General features: G+C 38.8%; 1 protein-coding gene across 1 annotated transcript in view; it reads left to right on the top strand.

Annotated features, from left to right (window-relative positions):
- LOC138010673 (protein DENND6A-like) overlaps positions 1 to 20000 on the top strand; it is a 46289-nt gene that overhangs the window by 5374 nt on the left and 20915 nt on the right. The window contains exons 7-21 of the mRNA XM_068857649.1: positions 2098 to 2152; positions 3003 to 3082; positions 3615 to 3686; positions 5613 to 5668; positions 6389 to 6449; positions 8280 to 8341; positions 9865 to 9960; positions 11005 to 11099; positions 11973 to 12038; positions 12685 to 12749; positions 12832 to 12864; positions 14997 to 15053; positions 15751 to 15804; positions 17789 to 17898; positions 18725 to 18827. Coding sequence (XP_068713750.1) covers positions 2098 to 2152; positions 3003 to 3082; positions 3615 to 3686; positions 5613 to 5668; positions 6389 to 6449; positions 8280 to 8341; positions 9865 to 9960; positions 11005 to 11099; positions 11973 to 12038; positions 12685 to 12749; positions 12832 to 12864; positions 14997 to 15053; positions 15751 to 15804; positions 17789 to 17898; positions 18725 to 18827 — 1065 coding nt within the window. The remainder of the gene's footprint in view (positions 1 to 2097; positions 2153 to 3002; positions 3083 to 3614; positions 3687 to 5612; positions 5669 to 6388; positions 6450 to 8279; positions 8342 to 9864; positions 9961 to 11004; positions 11100 to 11972; positions 12039 to 12684; positions 12750 to 12831; positions 12865 to 14996; positions 15054 to 15750; positions 15805 to 17788; positions 17899 to 18724; positions 18828 to 20000) is intronic.

A 20000-nucleotide genomic window follows, 5' to 3' on the forward strand; every position in this document is an offset into this window, starting at 1 on the left:
AGTCAACCACCCACTGGTTGGCTCGGTAAGTTGAGCATTGGACTATGGTGCAGGACGTCACCAGTTCAGCTCTGGCCGGACCAACACTTGGCCTCTTTAGACAACTGACAAGAAAGTGTGGCCTTTGTGTGGCATTCTTCAAGTGATTTAGACTTTCAAGTCTCCCTGGATAATAATTTTACTTGAAAATATTGAAGGGCCGCAGCCAGGATGGAACATAGTTAAAATTTAAAAAACGATCTCTGGCTAAAATGATTAAAAAACTACGAGCTTTCGACTGCCTGAACTGCAGTCTTTTACCCGTCGAAGACTGCAGTTCGGGCAGTCGAAAGCTCGTAGTTTTTTAATCATTTTAGCCAGAGATCATTTTTTAAATTTTAAATAATTTTACTATGACCCATAGGCCCCGTCTCACAACTCTCTGTGGGACGTTAACAAACCCACACAGTCTATTCGAAAAAAGCATGGCTCAGAGTTCCCTGTGTTGTGTTATGGTCAGGCCTTAATTTTCCTGCAAATGTCGCTCTCTCTCGCATTTTTGTGCACACTCCTGTCTTTACAAGTACTCAGAAATTTGCATAAAATTTTAAGGTGTAACTACCATACTAAATACTTAGTAGGCCTACCAAAATTTTATAGGGACGCTCTTTCTTTCTTCTCCGAACTTAAATCTCTTTATAATTATAATTATAGCAAAGAAAATCTCCTGTTTAACAACCAGGATATTCTAATAGATGGTAAACCTTTTTTTCTTAAGGAGTGGTTTTCGAAAGGTGTTGTTTCAGTTAATAATCTGTTTCATGAATCAGGCCGCTACCTTACCTTTCAAGAATTTCTTTCGAAGTATAATTGTAAATCAAATTTTCTGGAATATTATCAAGTCTTAAGCGCAATACCAAGCTTTATGTCTAAAAAAGTGGGAGAGATGGATAACACGAGCGCGGAGGGTTTTGTCCAAGGGGCCCCATCTTTTATGCTATATGAGAACATAGTGTTAAATTTAGAGAAATTAAAATGTCGAGATTTTTATCGGCTCTTGAATTTTAAACTACACCAGTCAACTCCAGCTGGCTTACAGCGTTGGAGTAAAATACTTCCAATTGACAATGCTTCATGGCGAGAATGTTTTAAGATGTCATATAAAACATGTAAGGAAACTAAGTTAAGAGAATTTAAATTTAAACTTCTTCACTGAATTGTAGTGACCAAAAAGGAATTGAAAAGATTTGGAATTAAAAGTGAAAGTGACTGCTTGTATTGCGGTGAATCAGATTCCATAGACCACACTTTTCTTGACTGCCAATTTACCTCGTCTTTTATACGTCAAGTGGTGGGGTGGTTTAATGCCACAAACAATACCAGTTTCAATCCAGAACCTAAGGAAATAGTGTTTGGCTTGTTTAAGCAATGCCTTGCTGGAAATGAGGCTGTGAGAAAGTTAAACTATACTTTTTAATACATGATGTATTACATTTATTCAAACAAGCTAAAAGAGAGCTCGATTATTTTATCTGAATTTGTTAATAAGATTAATTTTCAATACAAGGTTGAGAAATTTACATGATTTAATTTACTTTATTCGTCCTCTTTGATTGATCACTCAGTTCTCGTGCATGTGAGATCATTATTTGTATTATTTGTATTTCTTTTCTTTTCTTTTTTTATATATATGTATCTTGTGAAATGTAAAATTCTTTTATGTTAAATAAATTACAAAAAAATAATAATAATAATAAAAAATAAAAAAAAATAAAATTTTATAAAATAATAATTATTGGATTTGGTTTTCATGATAGCGAGGATTATCAATGCCTCGGTTTGTGTCATCTGCCTCAGCCATTGGCTTTGGCAGGTAACACAAATGTTGCTGCCAATTTTCTCAATGTCGTCTGCTATTGGTGGATTGCTCATTAGCTCCTTTTGTTCATCCACCAGCAATATTATTGTACATTGCAGCATTGTTTTCTGTGTCTCCACGGATATTGGTTGGAAACCACCTATGATAATAATTATTTGTTATACATGTAGGTCGTTTGCAACCAATCTCTAGAGACACATTATTGTTGATTGTTATTCTCTTTGGAATCTTGGTTACAGATTCAGGTTGTAGCTCCAAGTTTCTTTGAGAATGGAGAACTCAGTTTAGAAGCAGGTAAGCGTGTTCTCTATTTTGTAAAGCCAAATGACGAGATTCTGTTTACATTGTCACAAAGAGTCCCTCATTCGGCTTAACCCAATCCCAACCAGATCTGTATCCACACATGTACAGGAATAAATAGAGTTCTTACATGGTGTTAAAGGGAAATTGGGTTACTTATATGTAAAGTGCAACATTTCATTATTCAGGTATATTGTATATTAATTATTTGTAAATGATTGTTGTTATTTCACACTGTATTAATGTTACATCAATAACATAATGAAGTTACCTAAGCTGTCCACGGTTTCGTATGGTCTTCAGTTTTGATGTAAGAATAGACTTATATCCCTCTCACTTTTTGAAGCTCTGTTTTCACTGTTGAGAGGGATAAACTGCTAGTTTCACTAGCCTTATATTACTTATGGGGTGCATGAAAATGGAAATCAAGACAGTTGAAAGTGATACAAAATTAAATGTATCTTATCTATGTTTGCCACAGGTTTAGAAATTCATCTTTTTGGGTAACAACTATTGGAAGTTAGTTGCACTGAGACGCTTTCAATGAATGCGTAGTTGATCCAAATAAGTCCTAGTGCAATTTGCTTGTGAACTTTTTATTATTCAAGACTTAAACAGAGGGTTTATTAAAGGGCTGTGCAGTCGACAAATTGACTGGCTTTGTGCACTCTTTTCCCACAACTTTGCCTGGCTGCTTTCATCTTTTCTGCTTCTTTTATATCATCAAAAACATTAAAAGTGCCCAGCTGCCAAATGCTGATGACCTCCTGAGGAAAATCATAATGAAACCCTTGGTTTTTAAAAGGTCAGCATGATTGCTTAACGCATGCTTTGCATTTTTCAGTTTGTCACGACATTGATCAGTGGCCCTATCCAGAGGCAGGACACACTTTACAGCTACCACTTATGGGGAATGTATTGCAGGTATTCTTGTTGTTGTTATTTTTTAATCACAGAATTTCCTCACATTCCGACTAAGTTATTTAATAAGATTATCATTGTGGAGATCAAATTATTATGGTATTCAGCCATAAACTACAAGTCCAATAATTTATTTGTTAATTACTTACGATGTTGGGGCTCTCAAACTTGAATTTAAAAATTGGAATAATTTTAATTACACTGTATGTGTTTTTCCAATTACATGACAATCGTCATTCTACCATGAAGTACAAGGTCATTGCTCAAACACTTGTTGTGCTTTAAACTTAATATCAAGCTAGGATTTTTTCTGTGTGTCAAAATGGAATCCTTATGCATGGAATATCATGCTTATACCATGGAATGTCCAACTTATAACTTTATTCTCTCTGCATGCTCACATTTACTGCCCCTTAGGCTAGTGTGAAAAAAAAAAACACAAGTAACTTGTGCGACTTTCCATCATATATATGCATATACCTCTTTAGCGTTGCATTACTAGTATGAACTTAACAGATCAAGTTTGTGTTGTTAGGTGCGAGTTCCTTCAAGAGGAGACAAACCAGGAGCAGTGTCGTCGCCGGACAATCCACTTGTTCCTCCAATTGTAATGAGTTCTTTAAATTACTAATATATCATGTCTTGCCCTATACACACAAAGAGCTAATCGAGGAGCAAGGGGTCTTTTTGCATAGCATTTTTCTCATTACTGGGTTGCCTTATAAGGCAAACCCAGTCGAGGTCTTCGTTTAGTTTGTTTGTTTTCTTTTTTTTCTTTTTTTTAGTTTTTTTTTTTTCCGTGTCGGTAAAAGTCTTGCCTGTCACTCCCCTGGTAAGTGGTGTCTTTGTGTATAGAGCCTTCTGGGCGTATTTTCTTAGGATCGAGAGGGTAGTGGAACTGCGTAGATTTCTCTGGTGGACACAGTAGAATCATTAACTTAGCCTGCAATGGCGTCGAAAGTCATGCAACGCGAATGGCGTTTTAGTGGATCCTTAAACAAAATATACCCTTATGGAGCTCAATAATGGAAAGTCAGTTGGATAAACTAGGCATGAATCTCAAAAGCGACGAGTACTGGACCTCGACAACAATCTATCGCCCGTCGAGACGAAATTAAAGTGAGCAGTATTTACCTGAAGTACATGGTAATTTGACACAATTGAGTTTCTTGTCTTCACGCACGCAATCAAATAGGAAGAGGTTTTCGCCTCTAAGAGCAAATATGTTGTTTGTTTCAATAAAATTTTCGCTGGAAAAGGATTCTGTGGTATTTTCTGCCTTTGTGAATTATAATATCATGTTGTGTATTGAATTTTCGAGCTTAAGGTTGAAATGTGATATGGGAGAAGTTTTTTAGTATTGCTCTGTAAGCAGGAAGGGTTCACAGGCCTGTTGGAAGCGTGCTTGAGTTTCAACAAAATGAGCCCCAAAATCAGTGAAAACTTGTGACGCAGATGAATAATAAAGTAGCTGCTATTTCCAAAATGATGGAATTACCTGGTGATAAATAACGTCGTACGTGTCTTGGAGAGTAAATTTTGACTTTGCATAAATAAGAGTTGGGCGATTGTGATCTTTGTTTTGACTTCGCTCATTTCATTGTCAAACTTTATAACACTTGACAGAAAAAGAAACTTACAAAAACCCGGTATCTTGCCATCATTTGACACAGATGCTTCACTGTTTGGCGAGTAAACATACAGCGGTAACTTAATCACGGCGCCCGCTGAATTCCGGCCAAGTCACTTTCGATTTTGCAATTTACTTGAACGTAGCAAAAATCTCCCAAAATGTTTGTCGCTGATCGTAACTTTTTATATTCTATATTCACGGTTCAAAATTAATGTTGTTTTGATGTCGTAAATATTTTATTCTCGATCGACCGTCCGGTTTCTGAAAACTGTGTATCGATAGTTATTTGCTTTTTCATCAATATTTGTTTTGCATAAAGCAAGCTAAAAAGATCTGTACCTTGCTGAGTTCGCATTTGTTAGAGTTAATAGTATTTTCGGTCCGATGCTTCTTTTTTAGGAGGGGTACGTTATTTTGGTCTCCCATCCAAACACTAACCCCGCCCGGCAGGGCTTAACTTCAGTGAACTTTAGTATTAGAAATCCTTCAGATGCTCAGAGGGCACACTTGTGGTAAAAAGAAGTTGTGAGGGAACTTGAAAATTATCAACATGTCAGCCCAGAAGCCAATGTTTCTCGCTTCTCTTTTATTTGTTATTCTTCAGAGACTGGAATGCTGTATTTCAATACCACACAATTCAGTGCCTTCTGATTTTCTGTAGCACGTACCACAGGCAACCCAGTGTATGCTTCACAGAAGCATCTCGTTGTTAAAGTAGCTGGCTGGTTTTTTTTTTTTTTTAATTTCTTAAAATGGGTCTCTTACATGTAGGCCAACGAATGTGGGAGACCAAATTTAAGAATCCCAGCTCACCCAACTTTCTACAGCACAAAGTATGTTTTTCTTTTTAATGAAAAACAACCAGTCAATGCCGCCATTAACTTTTTTTCCATTTTACAGCCTCAAATGCCGTCGCCAAAAGTGATTCCAACGTTAAAGGATCCAGATATATTTAGGTTGGTATTTTCTAAAAATCTTTCCAAATTTTGCCATGAAGCTACCAAAACGGCGGGTTGAGAAAGCCCAAAGTTCTGAAACCCAATGTAGCTTTTGGGAAAATGGTTCTTAGACACGCGTAACAGCAATCGCCAGACAGAATATTTTCCACTGTATTTTCAGAAGTTGCGCGATGTCTGTAGATAAAAGGAAAAATTGAGCTAAAATCAAGTTGGGCGTGCGCACGTGAAGAAATTTCGACCTTTGAATTTGATGCGCGTATCAGAGCAGAAAAATCGCACTTGTATTGGGCTTTTTAAAAAGTACCGATGATGGAACAATCAGTATCAAGTTTTGTTGGTTTGTTTTTTTAAAGAAAGAACGTAATTTTGAAGAAGATTAACGTACAAAAGAATAGACATTCTCGTAGACGACGTATTTGTAGTCTCACCTCAAAGGCCCGTTCTGTTACAAAAGCTATCTTGTTTAACTTCAGATAGCAAGGCCTTTCTAACTCCTGGCAAAACCTCGTGTTCGATTTAGGGAAGGTTCTAGAGCCACAAGAGAGTTCTGAAAAACGCATGCGCAGGTCGGAAAAAGGGAAGATTGTTTACTTTTTTTAAAACCGATTTCCGTTGTTAGAACCTACATTTCATTTCCTACCCAATCTTGTGCCAGTGTTTTTTCGTAGTCCAAACTGGCTTATTAAGTAAGCTTTGATTCTTGTTTTCTTTTTTTAGATGTCTTCAATCCATTCTCCCACATATTCATCTTTTATGGGAATTAGTGCTGACAAATGAGGTATTGCACTTGGTATTAGAGCGAGTTTCAATCGAGTGTCGTAAAACCAAAACCAAAGTAATTACTTTGGCCAATCAAAAAGGACGGAAACAATCCAGTAAACCCATCAAACTCGAAGTAATTACACGTAGCCGACACAAAGCGCGGGAAAATGTGCACGCGCGAGCCACGATTGGTTTTTGTTGGTTTTGCTTCTGATTGGTTGAAAAGTGGCGCGAGAAGTTGAAACCAATCACTGAGTGAAGTAATGGAAAACCAAAGCAATTCGCTAATTACTTTTCGACCCTCAATTGAAAACCGCTCTATCTGTGGCAAAATTTTTTGGACAATTGCTCCTCATTGATTGAGACTGTGCGGCTCAGTGGTTGAGCACTTGCCTCTAGATGCAGAGACCCCGAGTCCAGGACCTGTTCTGACCATGGTTCATGTAGATTGACTGGTTATGAAACCCCGAAAACTTGAAAAGCGAGAACAGTACTGTCGCACTTCATGTTAACTTGACTGTAACCATGCACAATCTTTTGTCCTCGGTTCACAACTGTCTTTTGAATAAGTTAATCGAAACTTTATAGATTGACTGTCTTTTAAAAAAAATTGTGTGGCTTGTATTTAAGAAACTTGTCGAGTTCCATAAGCATCTTCATATATTAACTGTGCTTTGACCACTTGCTTAATTTGTATCGGGTAATCCCTGGTTCAACTTCTCGGCCCCACTTGTAAATAGCCAACTGGGCCCGGTTGTTCAAAAGCCGATTTACTTAATCCGGGATTAGCGTAAACTTTTGTTTCACGTTTTCAACTTTTTGGTGAAAGTTTCTTTGCTTATTTTTTCTTTTCAAGATTGACTTCTTCTAATGTAAAGTTTTGCCGAAAATCAGCGTTAAACAGCATTTGGGAGTTGAGAAATAAACTCCTTGGTTAATTGTTAATCTGATATTAGCGTTAATCGGCCTTTGAACAACCGGGCCCAGGTGTGCTTCCGGCCAGGTGGGCTTCTTAACAGTTGTTGTTGCATTCTGTCGTTTCATTGATTGTGTTTCATTGGCCCTGAAAAGCCCGTATGGGTTGTGGTCAATTAAGTATGTATTATACGAGAATAACGCACTCGACGTGTCACCCATTAATGAAAGGAGCTGGCTGGGACTTTCTATGGTGAAATAACGGAAGAGAAACCATTGTCCTTGAAATCTCATCTCTAAAGGGTTGCACATTTGAGTCGTCTCGGATGAGGACGCGAGAAGCCGTATTCCCCGTGACACAGCACTTGTGTGAGAAGTTGAAGAACTCGCAAATTGTTAACACTGACACGAGAACGTTGTTTTCCGTGTTTCCTTAGCTTCATCTAAACACGAGGGGGATTTCGGAGAATTCGAGACAGTTATGCAAACCCGAGACTCAGTCGATTAGGCCAGGTGGAGACTCAGTCCAATATGGCCGCCATTGCAGTATTTGTTTGTTTGCTTGCAAATTAGCCCTTGTTATCTCGTTGTTAGGCTTAAAATTCAGAATATTTCATCTTGAACGAGCCAATAAGGGCTAATTTGCAAAACAAACAAAAGAATACTAAAATGGTGGCCATTTTCGAATATGGTGTATACTTGTAATCTTCTTTGCACTAGACAAAATCGTATCGTGTAAATCGGCCCTAACACTCTCATTGCGTGCGGAATAACAAAATCTCGTTGACTGATCGGCAGCAACCTACCCCACAGCAATATGGAAGAAAGGCTCCCAAATAAACTCTTTCAAGCGCTGAGACGGAAATTTAAAAAAAAAAGCTGTAAAAGTGCGTTGATTGTTCATCATGATTTTTGTTTTGTTTTGTTTTAGCCCATAGTTGTCATGGCACCTTCCCCTTCTCTCTGTTCCGAAACAGTTCAAGCGCTCGCCAGGTAAATAATGTAATAATTGTTTAAATTATTTTTAATGCGTTTATTTATATTTTGGGGGTTTTTTCTGCATTCATCTTTTGCGAGAAAATAACTCACAGAGGTACATTCGCTCCATTCTTTAAAAAAATCAATTAAAAAACAATAACAAAAATTAAAGATAAAATGACAAAGTTAAATGAAAGTTGTTCAATCGGGCATGTATTTTTCCAACAGATGAATGAAGGTGCAAGTTTGTATAGGTAGTAATATCCATGCAAAGATTGGACTCGTTTTTTCTTCCTTTCGTGTCATAGCACACTAGTCCCGACTAGATTAACGTTATTGGTTGAAAAATGACAACTTTGATTAACATGCTACAACAATTTGCAAAAATAGTGGAGACACTTCACCTTCTTGTGGCGTTATCAATGTACCTATTATCTCTCACACTGCAGGCCCCCTCCCCCCCTTATCAGTGTTGCTTGCAAACTTAAACAGTCAACATTGAAAGGGGGAGAGGGGAGGGGAAGTGGGAAAGGTTTAAATTCTAGATACGGCGGGTATTGGAAGCTAGAAAATGTGTTTTTTAATGAAAGTGTCTCAACAATTTTGCAACTTGTTGTAGCACTGGGGGAAATTTACAGACCAAAAATGAAAAAAAAAGTACCTTCTACCTCTAAATTAAAACGTTGTTACCTTCTCCTAACCTGTCCGCGATTTTGTTTTGTGGCGCTTTCGCGACTATCCTGTCAATCAAGTTCATGTCAAATTTATGCAAATCTTTCTGCACTGTTTGTTCACTGCTTTTCATTTGCGTCCAGTGGCGACATTTTGATTTGAAAATGTTTGTGACACGCGTGCGTATTTGCCTCATATTGTAAGCTGATAGCTTTGCACGTGCGCACACTTGGAGGAAGTGTTCACTCGTGCGCAAAATTATTCAACATGTTGAAGATTCGGGGCCGGTGGCACACGTGAACATTAGCGCTCAAAACGCCACCGCATACTGGGGGGACTTGCTTTCGCCAACAGTCACGACTGAAACTTCGCTATAGCTCTAGTGTGCGGCGGGCCTTAGGGCACTTGTCTTGAGATCCGGGGATCCGGTTTGAAGACCCGTTCTGGCCACTCGTTGAATTTGATTCCGGTAGTCACATGTTCAACTTCTCGGTTTCACTTGTAAATAGCCAACCGGTTTGCCTCCAGATACAATATTTGGGATTCTTAATAGTTGTTGTTGTTGTTGTTGTTTTGTTCTGTTCTGTTGTTTCGTTCATTGTGTTTCATGGGCCCTGAAAAGCCCGTATGGGGAGTGGTCAGTTAAGTATGTATTTATTGTATTGTGTAGTTCCTAGTTGCAAAATAAAATTTTCTTCGAGATTTTGTGCGTTGTTTCTTCTACTAATTTTTCAGTCTTGTCGTTGCTTTTGTCAATACGGATTCTTAACTCTACTTTATTTACGCATACGTGGGAAACAACAAAATTGGTCTTGCAGGATGATTATGGGAATAAAAAAAAAATTGTGCTGTTTGTTCTGTTTTAGTTTGATTTCTCCACTTCACTACTGCTCGGACTACAGGCCGTTCTTCACAATTCATGACTCGGAATTTAAAGAGTACACCACAAGGACACAAGCTCCGTAAGTGATAGCATTTCCACTCTATTTTCTTTGAACCCAAATTTCTCCTTTTACCAAAGTCTCAGGGCGCTAAGAGAGAAATTGGAATGTCAAGCTTGGTGTGCATTCTGTTAAGACAATAACGAGCCATAACAAAGAATTGTTGGGGGGGGGGGGGGGGAGGGAGGAATTGAAGGCTAATTTTATGCAAATATTGTATTCTTTCGGTGTAAAAACATGGCGACTGATCACGTGAGCCATATGGCTCCTTTCCTGTTTAAGAGTAAACGAATAACTGAACAAAGGTTTTTCAAAGGAATGTGAATTTTGAAAACAGAAAGAATTTCGCAGAGGACGCCTGAAAGCCTGTGAACGGAGTAGTCTGGGTCCAACTTTGCAACCGGTGCTAACGGCTTGTGGTTCATAGTTAACAAACATTCACCAAAGTGGAGCTGAATAGTGCCGAGCTATATATCCACCACTTTCACCGACACTGTAGTGTATACCACACAAGTTGAACAACCAGCTGAGTTTATCGATAGAATTTGTTCCTGGGTAACCGAATCGAGACGGGAAGCCATTTTGCTTTTCTCTGTAAGCTAAGAGGTAAATAGTGCTTGTTCTTCACGTCCTAGCTAAGCAATCAGAATGCATGGAAAGCACTATTCATTTGTGTGTCATATACTAATTGGTTTTATTTTATCAATAAAGACTAGTTTTCACCACAAGGACTGCTTGCATCAACTCTCACGTTTGTGTAGATGCTCAAGGCCACTTAGAATTTATTTATTTATTTATTGACGGAAAACGCCTACCCTTCGGCGACGAAGATTGATGGCGTGGGGTCAGCTAACACAAAACAAAACAAAACAAAAATTCAAGGTACAAATTTCTAGTTTACACGACTGTGAGTCAAAAAGGAAACAGACTGTTTGAGTTTAGTTAAGTTGGTGTTCTCAACAAAAGACTGAAGTAGACTGTTCCATGGTCTGTTAAAGCTCTCTTCCGCAATAATCCTGGGCCTTAAAAATTGATCACTGAATGATGTGGATTTTGTTGTTTCAGACCTGGGGTGATTCTGGGAGTTACAAATCCATTTTTTGCAAAAACTCTTCAACACTGGCCTCATATGGTGAGAATAGGGGAAATGACGAACCTTGGTGAGTGATCACATTTGACATAGGACAATGCCTACAATCTCGCTATTCCGCCAAATTCGAGCATGATACTTGGACAAATGCAACAATTCATTGAATTGAAAAGTCCTGGGAAAAGCATTTTTTAGCAAATTGGAGTGCCACTGATTGCTTTAAACTCAAAAGATATTTCCCTTTTGAAGAAAGTCCTTTTCAGCACCCTATCCTATTCTTCTTTTGTCTTTTAAACTCTTTTCCAAAACTTCGGCTTGGTTTGGAACACTCCACTCTACCCCACTGCTTTTTACTCCACCTCATCCCCCCCCCCCTCCCCCGCCCAAGCTAGTATACGCCTTACTCCAATATGGCCGCCATTGCAGTATTTGTTTGTTTGCTTGCAAATTAGCCCTTGTTATCTCGTTGTTAGCCTTAAATTTCATCTTGAACGAGCCAAAAAGGGCTAATTTGCAAAACAAACAAAAGAATACTAAAATGGTGGCCATTTTCGAATATGGTGTATACTGTACTCTGTTTTGCACTAGTCCGGACCAGCAAGGCTTAATACTTAGTTACACATCCTGGCTAAAATTTTCCCTAATCTTTCTTCAGGCCTAAATAAAGCTAGACTTCCTTAATCAGAGCGTACAAAGCTGATTTAATTTGCTCCCCTCGGATGCCTCGCTACCTCGTAGATCGTGCCTAGTGAAGAAACTGCAATAAAAAGACTTCTTCTTTCCGCTTTCCATATCTACTTCATTCATACTCACCCCCTCCCCACTAAGGACCTTTTTTTTCAGAATATTTAGGGGTCTAGCCACAGGGCTTCAAGCAGCTATCCCAATGTCACATAGTTTTCGCAAAAGCGTACTAAATTTGATTTCTCTCCTTTTATCTCAGTTATTTCGTCAAGAAGATCCCCCGTTGTCGGTCACAATGCTAAGAGAACACTATCGTCCAAACCAGGTAAAATGACCAAGAGCGAGGTCTTTATCTCCGAGACCGTGAGTGGTTGGCAAATGGGGGTTATCACGCGCGACTCGCAACATGCTATCCCTCGCGTGATATCTCCTACTTCCCAATTATTTGGTGTCCCAGAAAAGTACATCTTAAAAAAAAGTAAAGTAAAGTGGTGCATTTATTATATAGCGCTCTTATCACAACGTCTCAAAGGCGCTTTACAACGATCAATTTACCCCCAGAGGACTGGAAGCATATATATATTCGCAGCTTAGGTAATCTATCTTTGATCTGTACACCGGATTTGAGAAGAACTTTTTTTTTACTTGGGATAACTGTGGCACAGCATGCGCCTTGGTTTTAGTCGATTTCAAATCGACTCATTTTCAAAAAAAAAAGTTATCTGTCAAGTGTTTTGCATTGTTCGTTGTCATCGAAAACCAAAAACCTTACCTCATATTTAGAAGTATTTTAGAATCACTTCCAAGGTCATGCCAAGAATCTGATGCGATGGAGAAAATGTCTAGTTATGGTGTTTTATAGTAACACACACTGTAGCTCTTTCGATTTCTTATTAACGGAAAGACGGTTGAATTTTTTCTGAGAAAATAAAGCATCCCTCTTGAAGGGCTTTTGCCGTCTTTTTTGACAGGTATCTATACAAAGTACAAGCAATTATTAGCGAAGGATAAACTCATTTTCAGAAGATTAAGCAAGGTATGTGAATTAGCTTTCGTCAGTTACGTGTAAAAGCAGTCTCCGCTTAAAACGGTTTAAATATTATTTATTATTGTTACAGGGAAATCACCCAAAGAGGCCACCAGAGGTTCAGGTAAGATTGTGTTCATATAAACTCTTAGCTGTTGCAGAGAAGGAGAAACTTAAGATTGCAGAGTCTGAGCGGGAACTTTTTTATTTAAGTCACATAGCAGAAGAACTATAAGTTATCTTATTACTCAGGCCAATCATAACAGACGTTGAGAATCAAGTAAACCAACCAGGCCTTTAACCAAATTCATGCGGCCCACGATATGCGATCATGCCAAGCTAAAGGCCCGAGCAATCGGTTTCAACCGTGACATTTTGCTTCGATATCTTTTCGATTTTGTTGAGCGATGTTGATTGCTGGGGTGGTCGAACGGTTTCAACGCATCATCAACATTTGATTCAACAAATCTTCACGAGATTCATTTCATATATCCTTTCCGTCATTGATTCATTAATCATGGGAACACTTGAATCCACAAATGGCCGGCTCCCAACGTCAGTGGCTTTATAGCTCAGTTGGTTAGAGCGTGGCACCAGTATCGCGAGGTCACGGGTTCAAACCCCGTTGAAGTCGCTTCTCTATGACATTGCAAAAATTGCGCTCATAACTGCGAGGAAACCCAAAGGACGCTTTTCAGTTAAAAGCAGCCACAAAACGGTAGCGAAATTAATTCCTTTGGTCGACTATTTTAATGCGCAGACTATCAATACCTTTTTTTTTAGTGAGGAATGGTCAGGAAAGGGCAGATTCCTTGTTCGGAATCCTCAGTTTTCGTGTAGTAATTCGAATATAGGCCAAAAAGAGCATTGATTATATGGCTACAATAGTATGCACTCTCTGATTGGCTGCTGAGCGGGCAAGATTTTCTCGTAATGACCGGGCATTATGAAGATTTTTCTCGGCTCGATGGCTCTTTTGAGTTGAGAGTAAAAGCTATGAGCGCGTGGGCGAAAACAACAAAAAATATGGACAAAGTACAACTATATTTTCAATAACTGAAAGAAAACTGAAAGAAAAACTTGCATACAGATACTTCTTTGGTGTGAGCGACGAAGAGAGCCACAGCGAGAGCGAGTTTTAATATCCAAAGGACGAAGAACAGGCAAAAACTGAGCAAAAAAAGCCATATGATAAATAACGTATTAACCTGGTCCGTCCGGTCATTACAGGGAAATGCCAGACCTCGGCCTTGATGTATTGACCTCGATATCGCTCGGTCAATACATCAAGGCCTCGGTCTGAGATTTCCCTGTAATGACCTCACTCTCGGTTAATAACTGGTATATTCAGTTTTGGCTAATCTTTCGGGCTCTAGATTGACTTAAATCAGCAGAAGTTCCCACAAACGCCATGAAAGTGTGCCATCCCTTTTTCGCCGTTACCCCTTCTACGTTCATCGGTTGGTCAATCACAAACAACCCTGCCCAGAACATTGAAGCAATCACCGCTCGAGGTCAAAACATGTAACCTGCACAAAGCGCGGGAAAATGTTTGCGAACCAATCACGATGTCCGTAATTTAGGATATTTTCGTGACTGATGAACAAAATGGCACCAGTTTCGTTAACCATCTACGGTGTGTCGTAACGCAACCTTCCAAAGATCGGGACAGTTGTTTTGAAAGATAAGTGATATCTAAAAGGGTTTTACAGTTCGTTCGTTGAAGTTTATAGACCCTCGTGTGAGCGTTTTGCATTAATGTGAATACTCTAAACCTAAATAAAGATAATGCCAAATATAGCCGGTATTTTTTTTGTGTGTCTTAAGGACGGTGCCTACTATTGTTATTGCGCATACGTGATGCGCATCTGGAGACACTCGGATTTCCTATCGGTGATGCTTACTAATACAGGGATATTTTGGCACGGTTTAAAAATAAGGAAAGATCTTACTAAGTATTATTGGTATCCAAAAAGAAAATTGGGGGCAACCATGCATTTTTCAGAGATAATTAAGCTTCAATTTGATAAAGAACGCCATATATGACTTTGTATTTTAAAGCTTTTTACAAATATTGTTCATGAATTATCTTTGAAAAATGCGTGGTTACCCCCAACTTTCTGTTTGGATTTCAATAACATTTGTTAAGATCTACATTTACTGCGTAATCACACACCGGGAAAAAAATATCTTTGAATTGGTAGGCACCGTCCTTAAAAGAGCAATATTTTTCTTCTCACATTTGTGTTATTTTAGAATGCTATTTTGAGGAGACACATGGTAGAACTCACGCAAAGCTTTATGATCCCGCTGGTAAGGTTACCAAAGATTGATTTGCTGGCAAAGAGAAGGGTTAGAGTTAGATCAGAAATCCTGCAGAATTTACCTATAAATTTCTCGCACAAAATCAAGAGCATAATTAGTTTGTGTGCAGGAAGTGCCGTGACTTTGAATACGCGTGCAAACTAGAGCGTAAGGCCACTTTTTTGTTGTTAACTTTTGAGTTCTTTTTCGATTCCATAACTAGTGTTTGGTCATCGTGTGTTAACACATGAAAATGTGTTTATGGCTTCTTAACTCTGCAAAGTTTGATTGAGAAGTCATTTTATTATCGCGATTGTGCGAGTGATTGCAAACATGATGTTCTCTAGTTTGAAGTGATTCTTTAGTGAGAGTTGAGGTTCTGTTTAATTAAACCAAAAACCCAAATTAAACTGGCTGCTGGTCGAGGTAAAGCGTTTATATTTCGCTTGTGCGCAATTCTGAAGTTTGAAGAAATTAAAAGGTAATGGGTTCGAAGACAAGTGTCTCTTTAAAATTGCGCCTTTATTCATTAGCCTTTAGAGGCTAATCTCTTTGTTTTTTTTCGTAACGGAATGGTTCTGCTCAGACTGGTACCTTCGAACCAATCATTCGTTCGTCAACTTTATGCGTCCAAGTTGAGCGACTTGCGTTTAAGGTTAGAAGAGAAGCTTCTCTTGACAACAGCTTTCTTTTTCTCCTTATTAAGGAAAGGTACGTCGCCAGCTTGATGCCGCTGCAAAGAAGCATCTCTCCGTGGAAGGTGAGCATTTTTTTAAAAATCATATTCTTTTAAATTAGAGTTATCTGCAACTTTAATTTGGAGGTATATTCTAGTTTTCTAATCACTGTGAATCGATATTTATGAGCAAGATTAATATTATTATACTTCCTTTTCCACTTCATCGCCCGCCTCGCCGGACCACCTATCGCTAATTGCGGGTTGTGTGAATTTTTTTTTCTTTCTCTTATATTTGTCTACTCGTTCTTTTGCATTGATACAATTATCTGTTTGTATAATGTTGTTGTTGTGGTATACGCGTGAAAGGGCTATTTTGATTTTGATTAGGGATGTCCAGGGAACTTTCATTATTTCGCTCCAACAACAACATCTCACATCCATACTTGAGAAAATCCTTTTTTTTACATTATATTATAACTAATGGTAAAACGAGGGAGAAAGAAAAGGAAGTTACAGAACACAATATATACATTATTATTATAGCAGTATGAACTTCTGAGTGCTAATGCAAAATTATTCTTGGGACATCGGGCGCATTGCGTAACCTATGTACCAGCTTCTACCGAGTAGAAGCTTTGAATCCATATTATTTATATGCATTTATATGAATCTTCTTCTTCTTCTTCTTTTTATTATTATTATTATTATTATTATTATTATTATTATTATTATTATTATTATTATTATTAGAGGATGTCTAGTCATATGTGAATTCCTCGATATCTTTGTGACGTAGTTACAGGAGAGATTGCCTCTCGGACATTTAGTCCTTGAAATCTTTTCCACTATTGAAAGCTTTCTGTCAATTTCATAAACTGCGCGCATGATCTATGATGATCACTTCGCTAGATTTATTTCCCACATTTTATTATTGCTTCTTACATATCCATACCGTCTTTCTACTACCGTCGTTTTCATCTAAGTGTGTACACGTGACGGAAAAACATGCTCGAAGTGGCTGCAAACGTGACAAGTTTTGTCTTCAATCATTCGAAGTTTGAAAGATGTTCATGCAAGTTTTCCTAGAATGGAGGCAAGATTGGACATCGCAGACTTTTTCTGAGAAATTGATCCTAATCTGATTAATTATGCTTCAAATACTTTCGAACTATCACGCGCAAAAGTTTCAGCTGTTTTCTTAACGGCTGCCAAACTCAAACTTCAAAGAACATGTTTTCTCGTCATGTGTCCACCCTTAGCTGAAAACGACAGTATCTGCAAGCCTTCAAAACTCGCCTTTACATATTAAAAAGAATGGATAGCTTATTTGTTTTAAGCTTGCCTAGCCTAAAAAAGTCAAAACCGGGATTTCATTAATGGCATTGCACGTTCCGTTGGTGCGTTTCACATTTTCCTCGACTTCAGTTTATCCCCCGTCAGGTTTTTCTTGATTCATGATCTAAACAGCCGACGATAAATTTTCAGTTTTCACATAACACAATAGCGCTGCTGCTCATGCCAATTTACTTTTTGGACATTTTATCCCGAACGAGTTGGAACAATCATGATGTCATTACAACAATGTTAACTTATGTTTTACGGATGCATTTTCGTCTCCGCAGTTTTCATGTCACGTTCATTTCACAACGGTCACTATGCAAACCTTGTAACAGGCAAAAGTCGTTACGCTTCGCCAAATAACCTTGAGCTAAAACCTTTAAAATGTTTCTCCATTTTTGATTGCCCCAGATCTCCGGCACCGTTCTAAACGGCTGTTTACCATTTCACAAAAAAACGTGCTTTGTCCAATAATAGGAAAAAACGATGGGTGAGTGTCATCTCGTCGTAGCTGTAAAGGGCGCCAGCTTGTTTCATTCGAATACACTTTGTCTTTTTTAGAGCCCCAAAATTATTTCCAGTGAATAAGTAGTGCATGTGACATTCGCTTAGCTTCGATGTCTAGCCTCGCCGGATGAAACCTTCCTCGCTCTCCATATGTCTATATCACACTTCGCTTTATTCATTAAGTACTAGATCTCCATCCTTCTTCTCATTTCTCTTTCAGCGTCCTCCGAGATTAAAGTCTTTTGATGCCGATGAGTTTATCACGACCCTGGAGCATTCTGGGCCTCAACTGACGTCAAGGCTCAAGGGAAACTGGGTCGCTCTTTATAGGTACAAACGCAGATATTTCAATAGTCAAAACCAGTGGTCAAACCTTTTCACTTTGCTCGGAAATTTTTAGAAAACAACTTTTGGTCTACGTTCGCGTAGACCATTGTAAGTCCCAAGTGAAAATGAAAAGAATGCTTACGCAAAATTTTGGAGGGACAAACAAAGAGTATTATGGCATTTTTGATACTGGCTAATAGCGCTACGTTTGTAGCTATTTTAACGATACTTACCGAATTGAAACCCTTGTTAGTTTATTTCTTGCAAAATGTTCCCATTTATTCCTACTAGTCAAAGTCCGTCTTATTTCTCTTGTCAAAGTTTTAAAGGAGAACTTGTAGTTTTTTCTTTTCTTGTCCACGTTTTGTGCAAAATGCAGTATTAAATGGTAGTAAAACAACTCTGATGGCAAGATACGTCAACCACAACCATTACATTGCCTCGCGTCTGTGAGTTGCCTTTTCGTCTGGCTCTCCTTTCTGACCTTTTTACCCATAAGGTATAATTTAAATCAAGGTGTCTCTTTTTCAAGTCGCTAGGGGTCACTGTGTTTGTTTTTGGGGCCTTGAAAGATGTCCTGATTTCTGCCTATTTGTGAAAACGTCATTACCTTGATTGCAAATTTTTCTATATACTCTGCTTTACACCCCGATCGATTGCATGTTTAAGCTTAATTTTCTCAATTTGAATTTAAATGTTTTCTAATTTAATTTTACAAAGTCAACTGATTGTTATGTGGTCCACATGCGAGACCCTCGTGTTCAGACCTCTCCTGTACTAGGAGAAATTTAAGAAAACATGTGAAATAAGATGATTTCTTTCCCTACAGAAAGTTTTTCAAGTCTGCAAACTTTGAAGGGTGGTTTCGTCATCGGCAGCGAGAGATAAGACAGAAGCTGGAACTTCTGCAACTTGAGGCTCTCGGAAAAGCTGTACGTATTGTGCTGTTTTATACCCTTGGTTGTATTAGAGCACGTTTCGGACGAACAGGCGTGGCTAAGTTTACTTAGACTATGTTGCGAAGTTCCTAGTGGATACTGGGTGGTTCCAGTCTTTTTTGGGGGAAGACTGTATTCTAATGCGAACCATCTAACTGGCCGGTAAAGGGACACTGCAATCTCGACCCCAGAGCTCTTCTCTTGACTGAGGGAGAGAAGAGCTCTGGGGAACCCTGAAACAAAGTGTCTTCCCATTGGTTTTCGAGAAGAACAATGAACAGCGTCTCTAATTGGTGCATTCGTGTTGGCACGAAGAGTGAGCAGGCGCCGTAAGGTTCAAATAGCCAATTTTTGGCTATAGGAACCCTACGGCGCATGCTCTCCTACATAGAGTTTCCCAGAGCCTTGGGTTGATCCGAGGCTCTGGTGACGAGAATGAGGGACACTGTCATGAGTTGCGCATGCGCTTGCGTCTTGCGAAAACTTGAAAAGTGTTAGGTTAGCAGAGGGGCATTCTGTCTGCGCGTGCGCGACTTTGAGATCTCTTATGAGCGTATCCGCTGGCCCGCCATAAGCAGAAACCAAAATAATGGCGGTCTACGTGGCGAAACGTTTTCGAGTTCGTGTCGTTATCTGTGTAGTTTATCTTCCTTGCCTTACGTGTAGACGGTGTCAAAAGATCGAGAAACGGTTGGGGTGTTTATGGCAAAAAGTCACAGCAAAGTACTTTCGAATAAGGGGAAACAAAGTTGTTTTGGTGTGGAACTCTCACGTAGTCTGTAATCTTGCGAAAGTTGCACAATTCGAAGGGCTCTTCAAACACACATAAGCAGACTAGACAGACATTTTACCGCGTTAGTTTTGATTCCAACCTACGTGTTTACCTCTCCCTGTTCTCTCTTTTGCTCTGTTGGGCATTCTTGTTTGTTAAAATATCAAGAATTTCAGCTACATTATGAAAATAAATGTTCACACCCAAAGTTTACGGTAGGTTGCCTTTTTTGGTTTCAAGTTTGTTGGCATGAACGTGAACAAGCGTGAACGACGGGCCAAAAACAGCAGCATTGACCAAATTATGGTCTGAGTAAACAGCCAGAAAATAGAGAGCTGGTAATGTTACCACAGGAAAAATGTTTAGAAATTGTGGAAAGTTTGAAGCTTCTGACA

The sequence above is a fragment of the Montipora foliosa genome, chromosome 7 (genome assembly GCF_036669935.1).
Source record: "Montipora foliosa isolate CH-2021 chromosome 7, ASM3666993v2, whole genome shotgun sequence".
Classification (NCBI taxonomy): domain Eukaryota; kingdom Metazoa; phylum Cnidaria; class Anthozoa; order Scleractinia; family Acroporidae; genus Montipora; species Montipora foliosa.